This window comes from Danio aesculapii, chromosome 23, assembly GCF_903798145.1.
Source record: "Danio aesculapii chromosome 23, fDanAes4.1, whole genome shotgun sequence".
In the NCBI taxonomy this organism is placed as follows: domain Eukaryota; kingdom Metazoa; phylum Chordata; class Actinopteri; order Cypriniformes; family Danionidae; genus Danio; species Danio aesculapii.
This window is the reverse complement of record NC_079457.1, coordinates 6,504,980-6,529,979: the sequence shown is the minus strand read 5'-3', so window position 1 is coordinate 6,529,979 and position 25,000 is coordinate 6,504,980. Positions and strand designations below refer to the sequence as shown.

Sequence of the window (25,000 nt, the reverse complement as noted above, 5' to 3'; positions counted from 1 at the left end):
TAGTTAACCTAATTAACCCAGTTAAGCCTTTAAATTTCACTGAAAAATATCTAGTAAACCATTATGTACTGTCATCATGACAAAGATAAAAGAAATCAGTTATTAGAAATGAGTTAATAAAACTATTATGTTTAGAAATGTGTTGAAAAAATATTCTCTCTGTTAAACAGGTTGAAAGGCATGAAATGCCATCAGTCTACAGAGATTTCCCAGTATTTCTCTGTGCAATCGGGAGATCAAAATAATTAACCCTGAAAAAGCCAAAGCAAAGCAAACACTAGCAGATTACTATGGTATAAACACAGCACTACAACATAAAAAAGAGAGAGGTCAACTTAGAACGTCACTTTACTTTTTATAATGATTTGATCAGCTGTAGTTTTAAATTTACGCTGAGTTTTTCTCCCCTAAGGGCTTTTATGCCGTCTCTGTCGTCATCTTGTGGTGGTGAACCGCCAGTTTCTTTGCTCTGCTCAGTATGACAGGCTGATGGCCGCCAATGTGCAGAATCTTCTAAATTTTTAAATATGCGCTGTCCTTATAAATAAATGCATAGTTGCAATCTAAACAACTACATTCTCACCTAAAAAGCCTCAAAAGTACATAATGTTGTCCAACAGCTGCAACATTTGTCAAACTGTAGTGAGCTTATTTGTCTGCTTGTTATTTGGGCGGAAAAAATACACAAGGGTGAAGAGGCTGTACAAGTGCTGATATTGCAGAATATCACATGGCTATCAGCCAATCAGATTCGAGAACCAGGCAGAACTGTTGACTTTATAGCTGGGCAAAGTGTTGTATTTAAATAAAATTTTGTATTTTAAAAAAAGAAAACCCAACTAAATATAATTAGCCAACAAAAACCCAACAAAAATAATATAAAAATGTAATAATTATTGTTATTATTATTACTTATTATGGGAATATGCCTTAATTTGCTTAAAGTTACAGTACATTTTTCTTGTGGGCATTCTTTTTTGTTTGTTTTTTACTTTTCAGTGTAACATACATGCTGTTTTGAGGCATGAAAAAAGAAACATGCTTGAATATATTACCCGTTTTGGGTATACAAAAAAGCTATTTAATAGAGGTTCTAACTCTTTTTTTTATTTGCTCCCATCAATTTATTTTGTTGATATTGCTTGAATGAACGATTCTCACTCATAAAAATGTCACATTTCAACAACTGTTTCTGAATCTCTTAAATGAATCGAGATCGTGATTTTTTAATGAATATTTGTGCATCTCTAGCTGAAGTTGTCACCATTTATTAAAGACATTTAACGTATAGTGTTAGAAGGACTGATAAACGGCAGGATTTCAATATACTGCTTTTTTTATCGTGTTTTTAACCCTTTTGTTATGTTCACAGCTGTTTTTGCTTTTCTTAGACATATTAAGATAAATACGCAAAGGTCTCTCTCACACTATACTCCATACAGAAGGCACCTTTCTTCCATATTCTGCTGCTCGGTTTAAACTGCAGATCGTCTTGACCATGTCTACATGCTTAAATGCATCGATTTGCTGCCATGTGATTGGCTGATTAGAAATTTGCATTAACGAGCAGTTGGACAGGTGTACCTAAAAAAAAAAGTGGCCGGTGAAAGTGTGCGCGTGTGCATATATGCAGTGTGTGTGTGTGTATACATACATACATACATACATATACTCGGGACACAGAAGCGCTTGTGGCTAAAGAAACATCCATCCAAATCTGTCATCTCATCTTCTCTTATCAAGCCGATGGTCTTAATGAAGTAATGAAGATTTGTGTAAATTTACATATATTTTCTCAGCAAAACGATAAGAAATGTCACAAATATTACTGCATATTTTAAGAGATTGCACCACAAAATCAGTCATTTTAGTCAGTTTTTTTTTTTTTTTTGCAAAGTATAACTGTGTTATATATAAATAGTTGCAACACAACTTTCTAAAAACAGTAGCACTCCATTATACTGCTTTTTTAATTACAATTTTCAATCAAGAAAAAAGAAAAATCCTATCACTGTTATCAGTAATTTCACGACTCCGTGATCACCGAATATTTAGCAATTTTACAAAATTTTAGCAATTTTTATTAACTCCAGGAGGGATTGTGTTAAAAGAAAATAAAATAAAATAAATAAATAAATAAAAAAATAAAATAAAAAATATATAAATATATAAAAAAAAAAATATATATATATATATATATATATATATATATATATATATATATATATATATATATAAATATATATATATATATAAATATATATATATATATATAAATATATATATATATATATATATATATATATATATATATATATATATATATATTTATTTATTTGCTCTCTCTATATATATATATATAGAGAGCAAAACAGCTTTCTAAAAAGTTTCCAAGGCAGTTCAAAAGTGACTTTCATATCACCAAAAGTTCCCTGTTTTATATAAAGACATAAAAAAAATGTATCCTCGGGACACAGAAGTGCCTGTCGCTAAAGAAACATCCATCCAAGCCTCTCATCTCACCTTCTCTTATCAAGCCAGCGGTTTGCAGCGCCTCGGGGGATTGTGGGTAGGCCACATCAATTACAGTGTGACTCCAGCCCATCGCTCAACAGGGGCTCATTAATAAGTTCAGCTTGTTTTATTGTGGCTTTCTGGCCTATTAGAGGCTGTGAGAGAGCGATTGGGGCCGACCGCAGCCCATCTGGATTCCTGAGGCCCTAACAGATCGTGGCCCGCACTTTTCTCACCCCGTTTTGTCTTTTTTTTCCCCTTCCAGACGTCTCATTGCGGAGCCGCTGGCAGGTTTCGAGGGGGAAATGTAGGGGTAATAATAGGGCGTCTGAGTGAGACCTTGACATGAGAGTCCAAAAAGGAGCCAAAACCAACCGCGCTTCGCTTTTTTTGGGAAACACACTTCTTGATATTTAGGCTGCTGAAGGAACGTGTGTATGTTTGTTTCTATTTGGAGTTTCTATTTCGCAAAGAGGAGGGTTGCTAACTGAAGGATTCATATAATGCCATCCTGAAGTCTGTGGGTCCGCTTGTTTTATGACTTTTCCAGCTATTACAGCTGACGCTACCAAGATCCATTTTCAGCTTAAGCAAACACTGATAAAAACGTCTGTTTTTGTGAGAGCATCGGACTCTCTTGCTGACTACACTGTAAAAAAACCTCTGGGTTCCATGCAATTCCTTCATGTTGTCCTGACACGAATGGATTAAGTTAGCCTAATTGTTTTTGCAAATTTAAAGGTGCTGTGTGTACGTTTTTGACTCTTCTAAAGCATAAAAATGCCATGATATGTTTGCAGATATTTCAGAAACATGCTAAGTGAACATTCTTGCTTATCTTAAAAACAATGCTGAAGTCAGATATTCTGCTTTGAAAATGTGCATTACTAGCCGTAATGTCTGTCTTTGTTTTGGTTCTTTAAACCTGCCCACTGCCAGTTTAGCCAATTATATTTCAGGACCCCAGGTTGCCTTGGCGGAAAACAGTATATTTAATTTATTCAGTCAGAAAGGCTCTCAAAGAATAAGTCCATGACTGGAATGCTCACTGAATGCATGACTGAAATCCGGTGGACAGTAACTGAAATGAGACGCAGATTCAGAGTTCCACATGTGGTGGCTACTAATTAGTAAATTATATAAATATTATGAGTGTAAACATTAGGTGAGCAGGTTACATTGTAACCCTGTGTCCTAACAACACACTGCATGACGAGATTTAGTATTAATAAGAAATTTAGCTGTTTGCACCAGACGAAACACGGTAGAAATTTAAATACAGCCATTCAGGAGCACAAAATAGTGCACTCACTGCACTCCAACAAAATGGTAAGATTTATGATCCAATTAATCCATATTAAACCTCTTTAACATTAATAAACATATATGCTGAATCACTGATATGATGTTGGTGTCATCAATCTGGCAACCTGCACTTGCGTAAGTTTTGAACCAGGCATGCAATACCTAGTTCAACCACTGGGTGTCAAACTTACATACAGCACCTTTAAGTGGATTGAACATAATTAAGTTATCCCCCCCAAAAAACAAACAAAAACAACAACAACTCAAGAGTTGAGTTGATTCAGCTCATTTAGTTTGAACAAACAGCAAAAATTATTTTTGAAGTGTAAAGTGTGACTAAATGTATAGACAAATCACACAAATTACGGCCCAAAATAAATAAATCAAACTAACAAAATGAATTAGAATAAAAAAAACGTTAATATAATTTATAACATTTATTAAATAATTAATACATATTAACTATTTATTAATTACATTTTATAAATTAATACTAACAGAACAATTTATTAAATAATAGTAAAATATAAAAACAGTTATTGAAATATTTATTAAGAAATTATGGTAATAAAACATTTGCAAATAAAAGTTTAAACATGAGATAAATTTATATAAAATGTAGTCATAATATTGTTTAGTTGTTTGTAAATAACAATAAAATATAATAATATTAATAATAATGTTAATGATAGTTGTTGTAGAATAAAAAAAATTATTACAATACTATTATTTACAAACAATAAATACAATTATTAAACATAATTTATGAAATTATATTAAAATATAATAATAAAAAAGTTGTAGTAGATTAAAAATATAATAATAATAATAATAATAATAATAATAATAATAATAATAAACATAAGATTAATTTATATAAAATGTAATCATAATATTGTTTGGTTGTTTGAAAATAATAATAATAATAATAATAATAATAATAATAATAATAATGGAATAAAAATATATAACAATAACATAATCCTTGTAATATTTTAGGAAAAATTACCCTAAATTTGAAAATAAGTACAGTAATAGTATCGGTAATAAAAAAAAAAAGCTAAACAATATTATTAAATTATTTTATTTAAAATAATTATCTTATGTTTAAACACAGGGTACCCCCGGGATCCTCCAAATGAAATTCAAGGCTTTTAAGACCTTTTTAATACCATTTCAAATTAAATTTAATGCCAACTTCCCGACAGAAGTATGAGAGAAAAATGTAAAATCCGTATAAATTTTGAACCCTAAAAAATAAAACATTTTATTTAAATTGTCAGTTATATTTAATACATACGCAACAGCGTAACACATTTGATTTTTAATAAACAAATAAATTTTAACTTTGTGTTGAACACCATAGCCTTCGCAGCTCTGCTGCCTTGGCTGCAATTTTTCCGCCCAGACTCTCAAGTCTTGTCAACGTCTGCTTCTGGCTTTTTCTCAACACGTTTGCCATAGAGTTGGTGTTGAGCTACAGTAAGATAGGATGTTCCTTGTCTTTGGTGGCAATGCTTCTAATGCAGAAATTAGAGGTGTGAACCTACACTGGTCTCACGGTTCGGTTCGGATCCGATTATCATGCCATCGATTCGGTTCAATTCAATATCTCGGACATAAACACACAAACACAAACACACACACGCACGCACGCACGCACGCACGCACGCACGCACGCACGCACGCACGCACGCACGCACGCACGCACGCAAACAATCTTTATTTAAGCAAAACCGTTTTCTGACATTAAAAGCGCATAAATCCCACACCCGCAGCTTTAAACAGCATTCAAACCAATCAGTGCTCATTAAAAAAAGTGAAATGTGTTCAGTGAATCAAAGCAAGCGAGGTTAAACAGAAAAAAGAGGAAGACGAGCAGAGCAGGAAGGCACATAACTCTTCACATTCAACGATCTCGACTTCCTAAGTCTGAAATATTGTCGAATACATCAAGTTTATATCTCATGCGCAAGTGTCTTTTTTGCGCTCGACTTTCAGTTTATAGCTCCCATGATGCCCGTAAATCCTCATCCGTGACTAGGCTAATGGAAAAGCCAACATATGTATGTAAATGAAGCATAGCTAAAGGACAATGTGCTCACTGTAAAACACTCGAGATGCACAGAACAGCCTGTTTTTCTTACTGTACGATGAGTGAAACTCAGAGATTCGGTTCCGCCACATAAAAATCAAGGCAAACTCTGGGCTTGACAGAACATTAAGTTGGGAGTTTTCCAGCGGGAGTCTCTTAAAGGCAGTGTTTTTGCTTTAACAACCTCTGGAGCGCGCTAGAAAATGTGGTAAAGTGGAAGTCAAGCAGTCAGTAAAGATTACAGTACTTAGGAAATTGATTTCAACTATAAAGGTAACCGGTAAAGTGATATAAATGTCCACTTTTTATTCGATGTTTGACAAACTCTCAACTGAAACATGACGGGCTCTATTTTAATGATCTAAGCGCAAAGTCTAAAGCGAATGATGCACAAGCAATAAGGCTGTGTCCGAATCCAATTTTGCTATTTTAAGGATGGATAAATACGCTCTGCGCCCCGGCACATGGTCTAACAGGGTAGCGATTCTCTTAATGAGTTATGGGTGCGTTTTGAGCATAATGTGCATTAAACCAATCAGAGTCTCATCTCCCATTGCCTTTAAAAGTCAGTTGTGTTGCACCACGGCACATTTGCTATTTACATAGCAGACTCTGTAAGTGGAAAACCTGAACGCTTCACTAGCGAGAAAACAGTTAAACAGAGCATCTGCAGTACAACGATAAAGAACGAGCCTCCTCCATTCGGCCTTACTTTACTTTTACTCTTTACTCCTTTACTTTCGTGGAGTAATCCATTAGCCTACATATTTATTAAATTTAGTTTGTTAAGCGCAAAGATCTGTTTCAAAACTATTTCTAAATTAGTGATGTGCGGATGTCTGTTATTTATATGCGCTGCGGATAATCCGTGGTTCGGGTGGGTTGAGTAATAAAAAAATACATTATGATTAATTGCGGGTGGGTCGCGGGTGGATGTAGAGGGAAAAAGCAGAGACGCTCAAAATAATGGATGAAGTGCAAGAGTACTGTTTAAAGATTCAGTTAGGAGTCAGAGGAAAATCTGCTATCGTTCAGGGAGAAACAAGATCGCTTATTTCCACGACTGCAGCGCTTTGCGAGGAGAATCTTGTGCGTTCCTACAGCAAGCGGTGCGAGTAAATGCTCATTCAGTTTAGCTGGCCGCGTTTTGGAGGCGGAGCGAAATTGCCCGAATTTAGGCACAGTAGATGCTATTCTGTTTTTGCAAAGTGCAAAGAAAAAGGCCAAGGAAACATAACAAAGCTGCAGTTTAGGCTGAAGTGGCACCCTTATTGTTGTTATCTTGTTCCTGTATCGGTAAAAGCTAAACTGTCTTATTTTTACTTTCTGTATCTATTTGATGAAAATGTTGTCTAAATACAAACTTTCGTTTTTATAAATGTTCATTTAAAAACGTTTACGATTTAAACGTATTATTAAAACGTTTAACGTATTATTTTACTATCAGAGATGTGCAGATTAGCTCACTGAATCTGCTGTTAATATCCACGGTGACCTATCATCATGCTTAAATAAAGAATTCAATTATTAAAGTGACGATCAGGTGCGGATACATATATCAGATAAAACTATATGTGCGCGGATTCGGGTGACATTTCAGCTGATCTGCGCATCTCCATTCTAAATTCAGTTCTAATTTCCAGCAAACTAATAAATGAACAATAATAATGAAGTGTGGCTTAAAAAAAGGAAGTTATTTCCAAAGACACGTCCTATGTCCCATATGGTGATGCAGACGTCTCTAAAACCCGACAGGTGGACAAATCTAAACTTGTTTTTATTAAAACAAATACAAATATACATATGATAACTAATACTGCTAATAATAATAATAACATTATACATATGCAAATTGTCATGAACAGACATAAAAAAAAAGGCTTGGGAGGCACAAAGGAGGTGATTTGTATATTTATGTAGAAAATAGACATTTTTGTAACATTATAATTCTTTAATTGTTCTCATATGTAAAAATATTTGTGTATTGCTGTACATCCTGTGTTTATTTAGCAATGTTTATGCGTTTGGATCTGCATAGGCACATAATTGCCTACAAACTGAACTACACTGTTCCAATTTACTATGACCTTTTATGTGAAGCTGCTTTGACACAATCTACATTGTATAAGAGCCATAGAAATAAAGGTGAATTGAAAATTGAATTGAATTAACGCGCTCTGCGGTGGACTTTAGAGCAGCTTTTAGCTGGTCAATGGCACAGTCTATTTCAGTTCCTCAAAATAGCAACAAGCCAACAATGTGCCTTAACACACCACTATTTTAAAGCTGCATGCCCATGAGTCCACAAAGTGGCGCAAACGGATTTGCCATTTAAACAACATGGCGCAAAATGAGAATATTAAGGTTGCTTCCTCCGTTTAAACCAGAGATGCCCAAACTAGGGGCCAAAGTTGGCCCATGGTAACCCTTACTTGGCTCATCATCCCATTTTAGAAGTGAGGAAGAATGATGGGGATGGTTTCAAGATTGTCAATTCAAATTTAATGTAACCCTTTGTCTGTTTTATTATTAAAAGCTATCTGAAATTAAATGTTTCAATTAAATGTTGTAAATTAATCTGATTTAGTTTAAAATGAACATACGACAGATAAGAGGATAATCCAGAGACTTTGGGGAGTGAATCAAGTCAAAGGCAGATTCTGCTTGACTAACGTATTCAGCATTGAACTGATAATAATTTATCATTTAAAAGTGATACTGCAATTAGCTAATACGATTTAAAGTAATGTTTTCTATTTATTTTGAAACATTATGAAATAAATTAGGAAATTACCCAGGGCAACTTTAATGTAATATAGTTACCTTCGGCCAACGGCCCTCTCAGTGATATTTAGTTTTTGGCCCTTCATATGAAAAAGTTTGGGCATCCCTGGTTTAGACAGTAGGGAGAAAGGGGAGTCTGAGCTCAGGTAGGTCTCGAGAACTCCCCTGCTATTGGATTAGGAAGGAGTGGGAAAGGTCGGGGTGGAAGAGGGGTTTGTTAAAAAAATGGATGACAAAGATAAGGAAGGCGAACTATTTATATGAACTTGAATGTGTCATCTGATTGGTTGGTTAGTGATTGATGACGCGAGACCAGCCATGGTCAATCATTTATAAAACTTCATGTATGCAACGCGGTGGCGCAGTAGGTAGTGCTGTCACCCCACAACAAGGTCGCTGGTTCGAGCCTCGGATGGGTCAGTTGGCGTTTCTGTGTGGAGTTTGCATGTTCTCCCTGCGTTCGCGTGGGTTTCCTACAGGTGCTCCGGTTTCCCCCACAGTCCAAAGACATGTAGTACAGGTGAATTGGGTAGGCTAAATTGTCTGCAGTGTTTGTGTGTGAACAAATGTGTATGGAGGTTTCCCAGAGATGGGTTTCAGCTGGAAGGGCATCCGCTGCGTAAAACATATGCTGGATAAGTTGGTGGTTCATTCTGCTGTGGCAACCCCAGATTAATAAAGGGACTTAGCCAAAAAGAAAATGAATGAATGAAAACTTCATGTAGTGTATGAGTGTATTTGAGAGTGTATGGATGTGTTCGGGTGCTGGGTTGCGGCTGGAAGGGCATTCCCTGCATAAAACATATGCTGGATTAGTTAGCGGTTCATTCCTCTGTGGTGACCCCTGATGAATAAGGAACTAAGCCGAAGGAAATAAATGAATGATGTAAACTGACTGCTTCACTTCCACTTTAAAAGTCAACTTGAATTCAAAAATAACGAGGACCATCAAATAATCTTTCATCAACTAATAATCTCAAACTATTTTACTTGATGCTAATCAGCAGCTTATTTATCCTCACTTATTTATCCTAGTGAACATCCTTTTCCCAATTCAACCAACTCCCTATGGATAAAAGTCATGGCTCTGGCCGGGTTGAGTTGTGTGTGCAGGGAATGTTAACTCACCTACACAGGTCTTTCCATCTGAGTGAAGCGCAAACTTCATGTGACACGAGCATTTGGGCCCATGATCCGTTTCCTCACAGATGTGCTGACAGCCGCCGTTACCATAGTTACAGGTCACTAGACAGCAGAACAACACAACAGATTAGAGATCACGAAGGTCAGACAGAAACTTTTATTTTTTGGTATTTCTGCGCAGACATTTTATTTCTTTTAAGTCCATCAATCATATCATTCCTCCAGGCCATCATTTATTCATCTATTTAACAACCCATCAATCAGTCTACCCATAGTTCTGTTCATCCATCCATCATACTATCAATCTATACATTGTTCCATCCATCCTTTTAGCCATCCACTCAATGTTCAACCGATCCATCCTGTCATCAGTGTGTTCATCCTTCTATCCGTTGTTCAATACATCGACCCATTTCATTCAATCAATCTTTGGTTCAGTCCATCCATCCATCCATCAGTTTATCCATGCATCAATACATGTGTTATTTAATGCACAGTTCTATCCATCCAAACATTATTATATCAATCCATCATTCTATCTATTCATCACTCTATCTACAGTTCTTCCTATTCATCCATTTTTCTATCCATCGGTTCACCTATTAATATCTTAATTCATACATTGCTCTATTGAGGAATAACCAACCAACGTCACACATGACGTCACACGGGTTCCCGGTTGCAAAAAAAGACCGGTTGCAATAGCAAACATGTTGTGTTGTGCGGTAGGATGCCAAATTCAGTCCAAAAATAGAAAACTTTTACCGTCCACCACACTGCCAACCGCAGATGTATTTGGCTAAAGAGGAGCTGAATGGATTGAAGACCTAATTAAAAATGCTGGACTCTGCAGTTCTCATTTCATATCAGGTAAGTTCACGCTCTGCTGAATCATACACATTACTTGTTTTTGATTAGCAATGATTTCAGCAAAAACAGTTCAATATGGTCAATTAAACTGCGGACACAATGCTGAGAATGAAATGTGTAAGTGTAAGTTCACATACCCTGTTGCACAGGTACAGTTCACTGTCAGAATGCAGTTGTTTTGCTTGTTGATGATTACCCATGCCTTGTAAAGCTCCGTCTTCTTTCCTTGTCTTCGGCTAGGCAGAACCTCGGTTTTTAGCTCTACAAAGTTTTGAATCAATATTTCTTGCACATGACCACACAGAACAAAATTGTTGGCATCCAAAGACTTGTAGGCCTTTAACTTGTCTCTTGTAAAATCACTTGGAGTTTCAATGAGATAGTTGTATATTTCGGACTGGATGCTTGGTCATTTCGTCTTATCCAATATCTATTGGGAGTGTGCTATCGCAAATCTTGTTAGACGAATGCTGCTCACTCTAACGTTAGTTTTGCAGAATAGCTGTGCTTATCACTGGGTGACAAGCTGTTATAATAAGCTGAAAGCATTATGTAAATAATATATATAATATGTTATCAATATAACATATCTCTAATCGGATGTCATTCCCTCGCTGTAAACGCAAGTGCTCGCGTTTTTTTTTCTGTAACCTCTCTGCGCACGCATCCCAAATGTTTACAAAGCGGTAATTCATCTATACTTTCACACATCCATCACTCCATATACAAATTTCAATCTTCTATCAGTGGTTCAGTCTATAAATTCATTCATCCACCCACAAGTTCTATCATTCATCTGACTTTCCAATCTGTTCAATCCACCCATTTACCTATCTGTTGTTCAATATATCTATTTGTCCATCCATTCATCCATCCATGTATGTATTGTTCCATCCATCCATTGTTCTATCCATCCATGCATACATTGTTCCATCCATCCATCCGTTGTTCTATTCAACGGTCCGTCCATCCATCCACAGTTCTTCTTATCCATTGCTCTATCCATACACTGTTGTCTTCATCCATAAAGACCTCTATTACTCCAAATACCTCTACACTTTCACATATCCATCACTCCATACCCATAGTTCAATCTTCTATCAGTGGTTCAGTCAATAAATTCATTCATCCACGCACAGTTCTATCATCCATCTTTCTTTCCAATCTGTTCAATCCACCCATTCATTCATTTAAATATCTGTTGTACTATACATCCATTCATCCATCCATCCATCCATGAATCCATGTATGCATTGTTCCATCCATCCATGCATCCATCATCCATCCATCCAATCATTGTTCCATCCACAGTTCTTCTTATTCATCCATTGTTCTATCCATACACTGTTGTATCCATCCATAAATACTTCCATTGCTCCAAATAGCTCTACACTTTCACACATCCATCAATCCATATCCATGTTCCAATCTTCTATCAGTGGTTCAGTCTATAAATTCATTCATCTATCCGTCCGTCCATCCATCGGTCCATGCATTGTTCCATCCATCTGTCCATCCATCCATCCATGCATTGTTCCATCCATTAATCCATTCATTGTTCTATCCAACTGTCCATCCATCTATCCATCCATTCATTCGTTCATCCATCCATCCGTCCATCCATCCATCCGTCCATCATCCATCCATCCATCCATCCATCCATCCATCCATCCATCCATCCGTCCATCCATCCATCCGTCCGTCCGTCCATCGATGCATTGTTCCAACCATCAATGCATGTATTTTCCAACCATCCATCAGTTGTTCTATCCAACTGTCCATCCATTTATTTATCCATCCATCCATCCATTCGTCCGTCCATCCATCCACCCACCTATCCATCCATCCATCCATCCTTCCTTCCATCATTTTATCTATACATCCATTGTTCTACTCGTATTTCTGTACATCGTTCCATTGATTTATCCAGATATCCATCAATCATTCCGTTCATTTATTGTTCTCTCTCTCCATCAATCTATTTGATATAAAATCATCTCTCAAATGCTTCCATTTTTCCTCCCCATTGTAGAGTGTGTGTAATTAACATGATTGATTACTCACATTTACAGTCTCGATTGTTCTTGGTGAGCTGAAATCCTGGTCTGCATTCACAGGCGATGGTTCCTTTGGGGGTCTCACGGCAAATATGGGCACAGCCGTGATTTTTATCCATGCAGGTGGCCACATCCTTAGTTCCATTGAAACGTACTGCAATACACAAATAAAGAGGCGACAGAAAGGATGATTACTTTACAAAAGAAAGATATGTCTTGAGTTGATTGCAATATCTATCTTTCTAGTTAAATCACATTGATAAGATTCTCCACCAGATCAAAATTTTGAACCACATACATTGCTGTTTGAAATTTGAGATGATTTTTATTTTATTAAAGGTGACTTATTATCCAAAGATCCCATTAATAAAGATTTTAAACACAGTTGTGTGGAAACTGTGTATATAACCAGCTTCTAATCTGGGGTGCGCTTCCGAAAAACCATCCAAGCCAATTAAGGTCGCAAGTTGTGTCGTTACAAACATAGTTTATTGATTCGGCATTTGCCAAATCCCTCGTTCCAACGAACATCCGCAAACTGCGTGGCAAATTTCTATGCTTGCAACTACACCTCTGGAGCTGTAGTTAAAAGCCTAGTTACTGGCTGTGTTCTATTCCCACTTATCCCCCTATGCCCTATTCATTTAGAACATTCTAACATTTAAACTTGGAATGACTAAAAAATTAAAAAAACATTAAAGTCATCTCTCTCAGGTGTAGTTTGCTTTTAAAGCATTTTTACAGTTCAGTTTTAGCGATCTTCATGTTTAAAATTGAGTTCCCTTCGCAGTGCACTTTGAAAACATTTGTCATTTTTAACACAGCCTCATGACGAAAGCTATAGCTGACCTATCATTTAAAAGTGGAATTTACGCTACGTCTCCAAAGCTTGTGAAAACCAAAAACATAGCATAGGTTAATGCTTTTAATTTATAGTAGCTTATTTATTAAGAATCTGTACTGTATATGACATGTCCCTGTTGGTTAGAACATTTCTGCAGTGGTTTGCATGTGTCAGATTGTAAAAGTTGACTTTTCAAAAAAATGTAAATAAAATAAACAAACAATATCATACTTAATAATAATAATAATAATCATCATCATCATCATTCATATAAAATAAATAAATAGCCTCATTATTTATTTATATGATTTATATATGACATTAGAATACGTGTTAGCTTTTGAAAGTGATTTTATGTTAATTTAGAATAGAATATATAATGGTCTTTGTAATACTTGTAAAGAAAACAGGTCTTATATGTGCCATTTACATATATTTCAATTATATGGAAAGCGAGTGCTTGTTTTATTACCAAAACTAATATTATATTTTTTGATAGCGTGTGCGCATAAAACAATATAATTTGCACATAGAAATTATAGGGTTCTTCTCTAAAGTAGTTGTTACACCACCCTGTTTAGAGCATCATTATGGGCGTTTTACATTATAACTAATGTGGTTCAAAACGACGGATCTGCGACAGAGAAACTACGGGTTTTGGGAAACATTCGTCACTACATTGTTCTTTTTCAAAACGATGTGTCAACTATTATAGTTCAGCCGCGAGTTACATCGTTGTTTGGGAAACGCACCCCAGACCCAGTTTTCACGTGATTAGTTTTCACAAAATCAGTTTTTTCCGCAATTTTGCGATCACTGAATCAACACAACATCAACCAAAAGTCGCAATTTCACAGATGCTGCACACATAAAGCTGTCCAAAACACACCAAAACACACAAAAAAACGCCCAAAATATTAGATTAATATTAACCTAGTTAACCTAGTTAAAATGAACCTAGTTGCTTTAACTGTCAAAATTTTAACCATACAGCAAGAAACACCAGCAGTCACAGAACCACAACATAACCGGATCACATTGAAACACTGCCCTCCTCTTACCCACACATTGCACTTAATGTTGTGTAGGTTACACTACCTGTTAAAGTCTGTTTTACTTTCGAAATGTGGTATGAATTCTTCTCATTTGGCGTTTTAAATTCTTTTGAATATAATTGGGTGCTGTTCATCAAACAGACGAAGCTTTTATGTTTGTTCTTGGTGTCAAGTGTGGAAAAAATCCTACATAAAAGTGTCATGATAAACCGCTGTGAGTTTAACTGCAGGCGCTGCGTGATGCGCGTGCACGTGAAGGGTAGTCTGATATGTCAGAGGAGACAGATTTTGATACAACTTTCCTTCACCTCATCTTGCAGAGGGGCCCACCTGGTTTGCTCTATGCACTGGTCACTATAACTGAATGGAGTAGGAGCACCAAGTTATGTTTAGTTAAACAAGTTGCATATAAAATTTACGTTTCAAAACCACTCAAATTTTGTCAAACCGCCTATTAACACTTTTTTACCCGCACACTCAAATTCAAAACCTGGCAACACTGCTCACCTGTCCCAACACAATCCTAACATTACATGAAAGTGGGGGTAACTGTTTTGCAGCAGTAAGCAGACAGCGGATGAATCGTCAAGCATGAGTGATTTTCATGTGAAGTCAATGCAAAGATACGATTAGACATCCTGTGGCGCAAATCGAGTGAATGACAGTGCGTGAATTGAGCGTTTGACACACTTCAGACTGCAAAACAAAGTGGGAGCAAACATCTAACAAATGGATCAATACAGACAGAAAAGCAAGCAGCTTACAGTGATGGAGACCGATTCAAGGGTGATGGATGCTGGACATGACCTAATTGAAGGACATTATATTTGCTTTACATGTATGACGGGTATTATGATGTACGTCAAATCGATGATGATTTTGTTTAACCTTTTCCCTGTCATTGACGAGAGAAAATGTTTTACAGCAATTCGTGTTTTAGGTGTATTACGGTAGGAAAAGTCCTAACGCATGTCCTGAGTGAGGTACATGATGTCAGATGCTCCAGAGAGTGAAGGAGAAAGAGAAAGTAAGATCGCGGATAAAAATAAGAGTTATACAACCTTTCTTTGGCTTAATGCCAACCGTGTTTTGACAAGAGACTAAAATAAAGAAGCTTAATTTTTTTGAATTTGTGTAATGATGATTGCACGACTAGCATAGTAGGTTACCTAATATATTAAATAAGATAATTTTACGCAGTAAAATAAGAAAATTTGAATTATTACCATTTCAAATAACCGCTGTGTGTGAATGTTTTAAAATGTAAATTTTTCTTCTGATTCAAAGCTAAATTTTAAGCATCACAAGTCCAGTCCTAAGTGTCACATGATGCTTCAGAAAATAGTTTATTCTGTTCAAGAAACATCTATTACTATTGTCAATGCTGAAATTTACATATTTCCCCAGCTTCTGCTTGCTAGGAAAGGTTTCAGTCATTCAGAATTCTCCAAACTTGGGAAAATGCTGCTTTTCTTTGACTGACCCCAGATCAGAATCATGTTCAGTGGTGTTTGAACAGTAAGAGGAGAATGAAAGCACCCTGCTGACTTCAGACCCCAGGACGCATCTGTGTCAACAGACCCGCGGCACCCTGGGAAAGATCCATGGGGAGCTGAAGGGAACGTCTATAGTCAAGGTTATATGAGAAAACAGCTTATATCACATGTATCTGACAGGGGTCAGTTACATATGCAGAACAAAAACACCTTGAGAAAAACCTTAAGCATGAAATAAAATTGGGGGTCCGGCTCATTTAAGCAATGAAAATATGACAATATTGTTGGATGCTACTTATTGTGATGCAACTATTTTGTACTATTGCTACTAAATATATGATATAGTATGATATAGCAGTATAGAAATAATGATTCATTATGATACATTAATATGAATAGACCATAAAAAATGAATTATGAATTAAAACCTTAAAAGGAAAAGCTATAAAGGCTGAAATTAAAAAAAACATACAGTAGATTAAAACACTAAGATCCATTTTGTTTCAATCAAAGCAATCATTACAAGACAGAAATGGCTACACACATATTCAATACTTATATACTTCAAGAATATCAATTAAATTGTTAATAAGCAACTTATAAAATTGACAAAATAATTAATAAAATTCAAAAGAAATCTGAAAATATGAACATGTATTCAAAGATATATCATGGTTTCCGCTACATGTATTCTTCCATGGTGGGGCACAACAACAAAATTCATTCCCACCACGGCTACATTACAGCTTCCCATTCAAAACCTTCAGTGGGTTATAATCGCACCAAAACGTATTATCACAGAGCGAACTCTTCTGTAATCATAATGGTGCTGCTGTGCAATATTTGTTTAACCCTGTAATGTTACATGCTGACTGACTGACAGGACTGTGCGATGCGTGAGGCCAGCAAACACGGCGTAGCTTTCAGTTATGGTGACCACAGTTTCCATAACTATACTTTATAGATAAAGGTCTGTGGTTCTGCATACAATGACTGTATCTTGCTGGAGTTTATAGCCGTTTCACTTTACTTCAGGACGCATCAAGGCTGTTCTGTAGGCCTATTGGAGACATTCCCAATTCAGCAGCATTTATTTGAGAGCGCACAAGAAAATCTGCGCTTGAGCAGCGTATAATTGAGGGCGTGCAAGAAGTTTCGTGCACGAACAAAGGAAATCGGAGTGCAAGCAAAGAGATGCGCATGCTTGTATTACATGAATCCGATCTCGACTTGCAATACTGAGCTAGACATTTGTCATTGAAATAATGCCACAGGTAATTAAAGACCAGCCACCACAGCAGGAAACACTGTATACAGTATAATATAATATAATATAATATTCATTTTCCTTCGACTTAGTGCCCTATTTATGAGGAGTCACCACAACAGAATGAACCGCCAACTATTCTGGCATATTTTTTTATGCAGTCGATGCTTATCCAGCCACAACCCAGTACTACTAATAATATTGTCATATGAGATGAGATGAGATAAGATGAGATAAGATAATAAGGTAGTATTAGTGATTGTTAATGTATTATTAGCATTAAACTATTTTTTAAGGCTAGTTAATAAAAATAAAGGTTATTATTGTAAAGCGTGACGTAAAAAAATAAAAGAATAAGATAAAACATTATAATATTATATATATATATATATATATATATATATATATATATATATATATATATATATATATATATATATATATTTGAGTAAATTTAAGAGTAGATTGAGTAGATTTATTAATAATTTATTATTTCTTTTTTACATTTTATTTTGTTTTAATAATATTTATATTTATTTAAACTAGTAAGTATTTTCTTGCATTATGTAAGTATTGAAAATATTTATAGTAATATTAATGTTTAAAATAAAATAGAGTAAACAAAAAGAAAACATACATAAGAAAAAACAAATAAATTGAAAACATAAAATATATTATTATTATTATTATTATTATTATTACTATATATCTTTGAACGAATGATAGTATTTTCAGATTTCTTTAAATGTATTAATTCTTTTGTAAATTTGATGTTGTTTTTAACATTTCTATTTATTTAAATTAGTTTTGAAGTATTGAAGATCTCTATAGTCAATTTTGTTTAAAATAAACTAAAATAAAAACAAAAACAAAAGAAAACAAAAGACAACAAAAGAAAAAGCAAAATAAATTTAAAATACAATGAAATAAAACAAAAACAAAAAAAAAAAAAAATTAAAATAAAATTAATTAAAACAAAACCAAAAACAACAAAAACAAAAGCAAAAAAACAAAACAAAACAAAACACAAAACAAACAAAACAAAACAAACAAACAAAAGCAAAACAAAGGTCCAATTTTAATTTAAACTGTTATGGCTATATTTTTGTCTTTACATGCCACTGTATTGGAAAGTAGAAGTGATGGCACTACACCAGAGAAAACCATATTCTGTACACAAAATAGCAGCATAAATATCAAGAACCACAAGTAGCATGTTATTCCCAAAATGGCTAATGATTGGACATTTTAAGCATTTAACATATCTGCTAAATGTTTATTCAGGCAACTGCTAGGAGTAACTACTGTAGCATGCTGTTTTTAACATCTCTTACTGGTTTGGTCAGTCAAAAAGCAGCTAATAAAACTGAGCAGTTCAGGCCTCAAATAACAACACTCAGAGAGCAGAAATACAAATGTAAAAACCCTGAGGCCAGTATTTTAGCAGATCCTGCGAGCTTTACAGGAAACCTTTCCCCTCCACACATGAAAACCGCTGACAAATGTGGACAGAGGGGCGACAGGACTCAACGTTTTGGTTTCAATTAGTAATTCACAACCTTTCACATCTGCCCGCATCACTTTGATTAATTAGAACCTTTTGTTTTTCCCATTTCTGCTGCCAGAAAACAAAATCAGACCATTTTTTATTCCCCGAGCTCTTGGGAACCAATGTCTGAAGAACTTTCCAATTTCTCTAATTCATGCTCTGGGTCTAAAACTCAACTCTCACAGCCGTGAATGATAATGTTTCAGCGAGCATTTCGAATGCCATCGCCCTGCTGAGATTACTAACTTTGAGAATAAACGGCTCTGCTTTTTTGCATATTTGCACGATTCCCCAGAAGAAGAAAAAAACAAATGGAGAAACATCAACCAGCGAGTTCAGATGACATCATGAATGCTCCTGCCAATGCACTAAATTAATAGTTTCAGCTTTAAAGAAACACTCCACTTTTTAAAAATTGGAAATAGGCTCATATTTAAGATCCTCTAGAGTTGAACAGCTGGGATTTACCGTTTTTGAATCCATTCAGGTGGAGGACTTTTAGATAAGCTTAACACAGTACATTAAAAATCGGATTAAACCATTAGGCATCCTACTCTAAAATGGCCAAAGTTTCAAGATTTCACACTTAGATATGCTTGATACTACTTGCAGGTTTGTCATGCTGTCCTGGGAGAGAACCCTGAGGTCGGAGATATTAGAGTCCAGGGCTCTCGCCTGGTCATATAGCATTGGAGGGGGTCTAAGATCTGGTAGGTCTCGAGAGCTCCCCCTGGTAAAGGAGGAAAGGAGAAGATGGGGTGGAAGAGAGGATTCTTCAAAAACTAAGTTAACGGAGGTAAGACAAATAGGACTATTTATTGAAGGATTGGATTCATCTGATTGGTTTATCAATGGTTTTTTATTTTGCTGCAAGACCAGCCAAAATCAATTATAGCACGTGATCCTCTTAAAATTAGTTTAGAAAAATTCACTTCAAGAGTTCATACTTAGCTATTGCTTCATACTAGCTGCAGGTTTGGGATGCTGTCCCTGGGGATAACCTTGAGCTTGGAGATACTTGAGCCCAGGGCTCCCACCTGGTGATATTGAATAGAAGGGGGTCCGAGATTAGGTAGGTCTCAAGAGCTCCTCAAAATTCCTATTAACCCTGAACAGCAGCCACGAATTTGAACCCCCCTCCCCCCCAAAAAAACTAGAGGAGAAAAGCTAGAGAGGGGGTACTGAAGACTCTTGTAAGACTCCAGCGGAATTGAAGCTCAGGGCAACACTCCTGCGGGAGTCAGAGCTGTGGTTGGCCAGCTCCAGCTTGAGTCGGAAAAAGAGAGGGGGTGGTGGAGACTCCTGCTGAAGGGTGACGGGGCATTCTTCATAAACGAAGATAATGGAGGTAAGACAATCTGGGCTATTTATTGCAGGCTTGGATTTATCTGATTGGTTTATCGATGATTGTTGATGCGAACCATGCGTTCAATAATACACTGAAAAAAAATTATTCAAAGATTATCTTTTTTTGGTGTTGCACATGCAAACTCCTTCAGCTCGGCCAGATTTGGTTCCATATCTTTTATATTCAGAGGCTGCGTCTCATTTTAGATGCTGCATCCACCAAAGGATGCAGACTTCAAAGGTGAGTCATTCAAGTCCATACAGGCCAAACCGAGCATTTTGAAATGAGACAATCTAGCTTACAGAGGACAGACCTCACCACCTAGCAATCATAACAGTCGCCGTTAATAAGTGGCAATAAAATTTGTAAAGACTTTTTTTTCAAAGTGATTTTAAAATGTATTTTAATTGATCTGAAGGCAAGCGAGGTTTACAGACGCTGGAAATGTATCTCCTTTGATCCATACATGTACACATAAAAATGTAAACTGTCTATAGCTGTCTATATATAATAGTGAAACATGTCAGACTCTTTGTGTTTATTATCATGTGTTTAGACATTCATTCATTTTCTTTCGGCTTAGTCCCTTTATTAATTTGGGGTCGCCAAAGCGGAATGAACCGCCAACTTATCCAGGATATGTTTTACGCAGCAGATGCCCTTCCAGCTGCAACCCATCTCTGGGAAGCATCTATACACACTTATTCACACTCATACACTATGGACAATTTAGCTTACCCAATTCACCTGTAGCGCATGTCTTTGGACTGTGTGTGAAACCAGAGCACCCGGAGGAAACCCACGTGAATGCGTGAATGGGAGAACATGCAAACTCCACACAGAAACGTCATCTGACCCAGCCGAGGCTCAAACCAGCGTCCTTCTTGCTTTGAGGCGACAGCACTACCTACTGTGCCACTGCGTCGCCATGTGATTAGACATCCAAGTAAAATAAAACCTAACTCATACATTTAATTTTGGGATGTTTGAGGGCACAAAGGATCTACTGATTGTATCCTTCATTACATGGGAAACGAAGAACACATTTTGAGGCTGCATTTTAAGAAGCCATCAAATGTTTTTGAAATGAGACGCAGCGCCCTTCGAATGCATCTTTTGGAAGATGCAACCTCTGAAATGAGACACAGCTTTGGCCCGTTTCCACTGAGTGGTTTGGTTCTGTACACTTTTATGGCCGTTTACACTGTCAAAAGGTACCTAAAAGTGAACCGTACCATACAATTTTTTGGTATCCCTTTGCAAAGGGTACCTAGCAGGACATAAGGGTACCAAAAGGCGGAGCTAGAAGCGCAGCTGAACGCTATTAGTTTACAGAGATACGTCACTCGCAGAAGCAAGAGAATAAAAACAAAGGAACCGTAATTTTTAAAAACACAGCCGAGACATTACACCGTAATGATATATACATATAATTACAAGCCATGGTCGACCTGAGCTCAAACAAACGTTGCCGTCGTCTTGATGAACAGCCACAAAGCCAAGAAGAACAAAGTCTGCTGTGTCCTGTTGTTGTTTTACGAGCTCGTCTAAAAGTGCGAGTGGTTTCACTTTTTCCAGAGAGCTCGCGATCACACGCCTATATTTGAAATAACAAACTTCTTGAGCTCATATTAATAACGTGCTCGTGATCATTGAAGCGCTCTGATATCCGATCCTGTCAGAAAGATACAAACACGAGAGTGAAGCTGGAAAAAAAGCAGCAAATGATGCATTCTGCAACATAAAACATGAACAAACTGCCATGTTTACCTATGATCACCGCCTTTTGGACTATTATTAACTGGGAAGGACGGAATTACTCTCTAACAGAGGTTACGAGTGCTGGTGAAGATTAAAGACACATGACACGTTTGCACTGACTGAGCTTTGTTGCGTGTTGATTTCGAACCCAAATAAGGCCTAAAAGTATGCTGTAGTTTTTCTGCCATTAGTAACATATCTGAGACTGTAAGGGTCTCTATGTGTTCATATATGCTGTATTTATTTATTTTATATAATTGCAGACTTTACAGTAGGCTATTTTATACTATCATTGATCTGCAGTTATAATCAAATCATGTTCATTGAAAGGTTAGTAATGAACATTTAGACACAAGTATTTATGAGTATAAAGCATCTGTTTTGTGAGAACTGCTTCTCATATTATATGTGAACGACCTGTACGGTTTTACTGTGGGTACCCTTTTGGCAGTGAAAACGCAAGCCTGATAAAGGTGACCCGTATCGTACAGTACCTCTCAGTGGAAATGAGCAATAAGTGTCAGATTACTTCTGTCTGAGGTATTGGGCGTGGCTAACATACTTAACCACGCCCCTCCAACAGTCAGTTTTAACAGCAAACAGAAATTGTGAGGAGGAGGAGTCTGTTAGGTTGTAAAAACTCTCCCCAAACCCATTTCCCCATCTTCCAGAATGAAATGCCTACTATACTACATCCAATCAGCTCGCAGTAGAACCAAACAAGCCACACTCACGGTTTTCTCATTTAATATTTGTCGTTTCTCTAGGAAATGCATCACGATACAAAGTTCATGCGGGCTTTAATGAGCAGCAGCTGAGAAAATGTGCACCTCAAAAATGAAATGTAAATCATAACAGTTCACAAACAGTGCAGAGTCAGTCTCATATCACTTACCACAGGTCTAATACAGGGCTCTCCTCTGAACTCGACTCATTCATCACATTCGGGTCAGGATCCGGGTAAGACCAGACCCAAAGGCTCTCAAAAGAGCCGTAAACTGCTCAAGCGCTGATACAATGAGTCTTTTTTTTCCAGGCCGAGGTGTAACCCACCCTACGAGGTCGCCTGTAACTCCCTGCCGAATTCCTGCCGTTTTTATCATTACGAGAGTTATTCTAAACTCTCCTGAGAATCCCGGCTTAAGAAAAATGGAGCTGAATGATCGGAAATAGAAAGAAGTTCACAAGCGTTTGGAAAAATGATGGGAAAGCCATTTAAAGAGAATTTAAAAAGTGGTCCGATTAGGGTCTGCAGCCTGTTAAAACAAATACAAGGCTGTTAAAGATGACTATACATATCGGGAGAAATATGATAGGCTTCTTGAGTGATGGCTAGAGATGTGAAATTATCCAAACAGACAAGTTTTGGATTTAATTCTGCAAAATTATCCAAACAGACCACAAAAAAAGATTTAATTCAATTTACTAGTCCAAGCAATGCACTTAATCTAATTCTAGATCATTATAGAGTTTAAAGTGTTGCATTATAGATCAAGATTACCGTAATTTCAAGACAATTCCACATAGTCTTCAACAAAAAAAGAGCTGTGGATCATGAAATGGCTCATCAAATCTGAAGCCAATTCACATGACAACGTTTAAAAGGAATAACACTGAGCTCCACACACAGTAAATGAGCTCAAAAAGTTTTTACTACAATGTAAAAGAGATGTTTTTTTTCAAAGTTATAAATAACCCAAAGCTTTTCACTAAAAAAACAACTTCAGCCTTTCTACTTTCCCATTTAATTAAAGGTGTTACTTAGCTCTGTGCAGTTATTTGTGAAATGTACTAGTGGATTTTCACAGTGGATATTGTAAAGCCAATTTATCTTTATTATCCGACTGTAGGATTGCACATTCAAACTAGTCCTCTCATCTTTGGCCTGTTTGAAAAGAAGTTATTCATTCAGTCATTCATTTTCCTTCACTTAGTCCCTTATTTTTCAGGGGATTGAACCGCCAACTACTCCAGCATATGTTTCATGCAGTAGATGCCCTTCCAGCCGCAACACAGTACTGGGAGACACCCATAAACGGTCACATTTACACACACACTCAAACACCATGGCCAATTTAGTTTCTTCAATTCACCTATAGCGCATGTCTGTGTGGGGGAAACCGGAGCACCCAGAGGAAACCCACATGAACATGGGGAGAACATGCAAACTCCACACCGTGCTGCCCATAAGAAGTCATTGTAGAAAAAATAAATAAATAAATAAGACTGTCTTCACTACTGCCCAATTACTGAAAATTATTTGGATGATCCCTAATTCAATGGTTCAGGGGGATTTTCTTTAAATCATTGCCTGCAGGCTCAGATGGAATATGCACACATTTGAGTGCCTATTTTCTGCCTAAGGAATACAACAGAATGGATTCAAACGCCATAACATTAGCAGAGAACTATGCAAGATTATTTTGCAATGGACAAAAATCTAACAAACAATAAAAAACTGAAATTGTGAGCTTATACCTGAAACCGTTGACTCCTCGACTAAATAAACACTCAAAAAAGTGACATTTGACAACTTATTTTAAAGGAGTTGAAACAACACGATTCTTGATTTTTTTTAGACAACTTAATGTTCAATCCACTTAAATTTGTAAAACCAAATCAGTTAACTTAATTCCTTCGTGTTATCCCAACACAAATTTTGTGAAACCCAGCATTTTTTTTAATTAATAACATATAATAAATAAATAAAATTATACAAACTTAGAATTCTGAAATTTTGAATCTTGGATGTAATGTTTTAATTCTGAGGTTGTGTAAAGTCGAAAAATCAAAAAAGTCAAAATTCCAATAAAAAATGTGCAAGACATAGAATCAAAGAAAATATGTTAGCCGTTTCTTCAAACTACTTATTTAAAATGAGCTGAAACAACATAATTCTTGATTTTTGGGGG

At 36.3% G+C, this 25,000-nt stretch overlaps 1 protein-coding gene across 2 annotated transcripts in view; it reads right to left on the bottom strand.

Annotated features, from left to right (window-relative positions):
- The window catches only part of scube3 (signal peptide, CUB domain, EGF-like 3), a 272,493-nt gene that overhangs the window by 98,521 nt on the left and 148,972 nt on the right, over positions 1-25,000 (bottom strand). For both annotated transcript variants that reach the window (XM_056448768.1, XM_056448769.1), the window contains exons 5-6: positions 12,776-12,922; positions 9,827-9,943 (exon numbers count right to left, since the gene is read on the bottom strand). In XM_056448768.1, the coding sequence (XP_056304743.1) occupies positions 9,827-9,943; positions 12,776-12,922 (264 nt within the window). The remainder of the gene's footprint in view (positions 1-9,826; positions 9,944-12,775; positions 12,923-25,000) is intronic.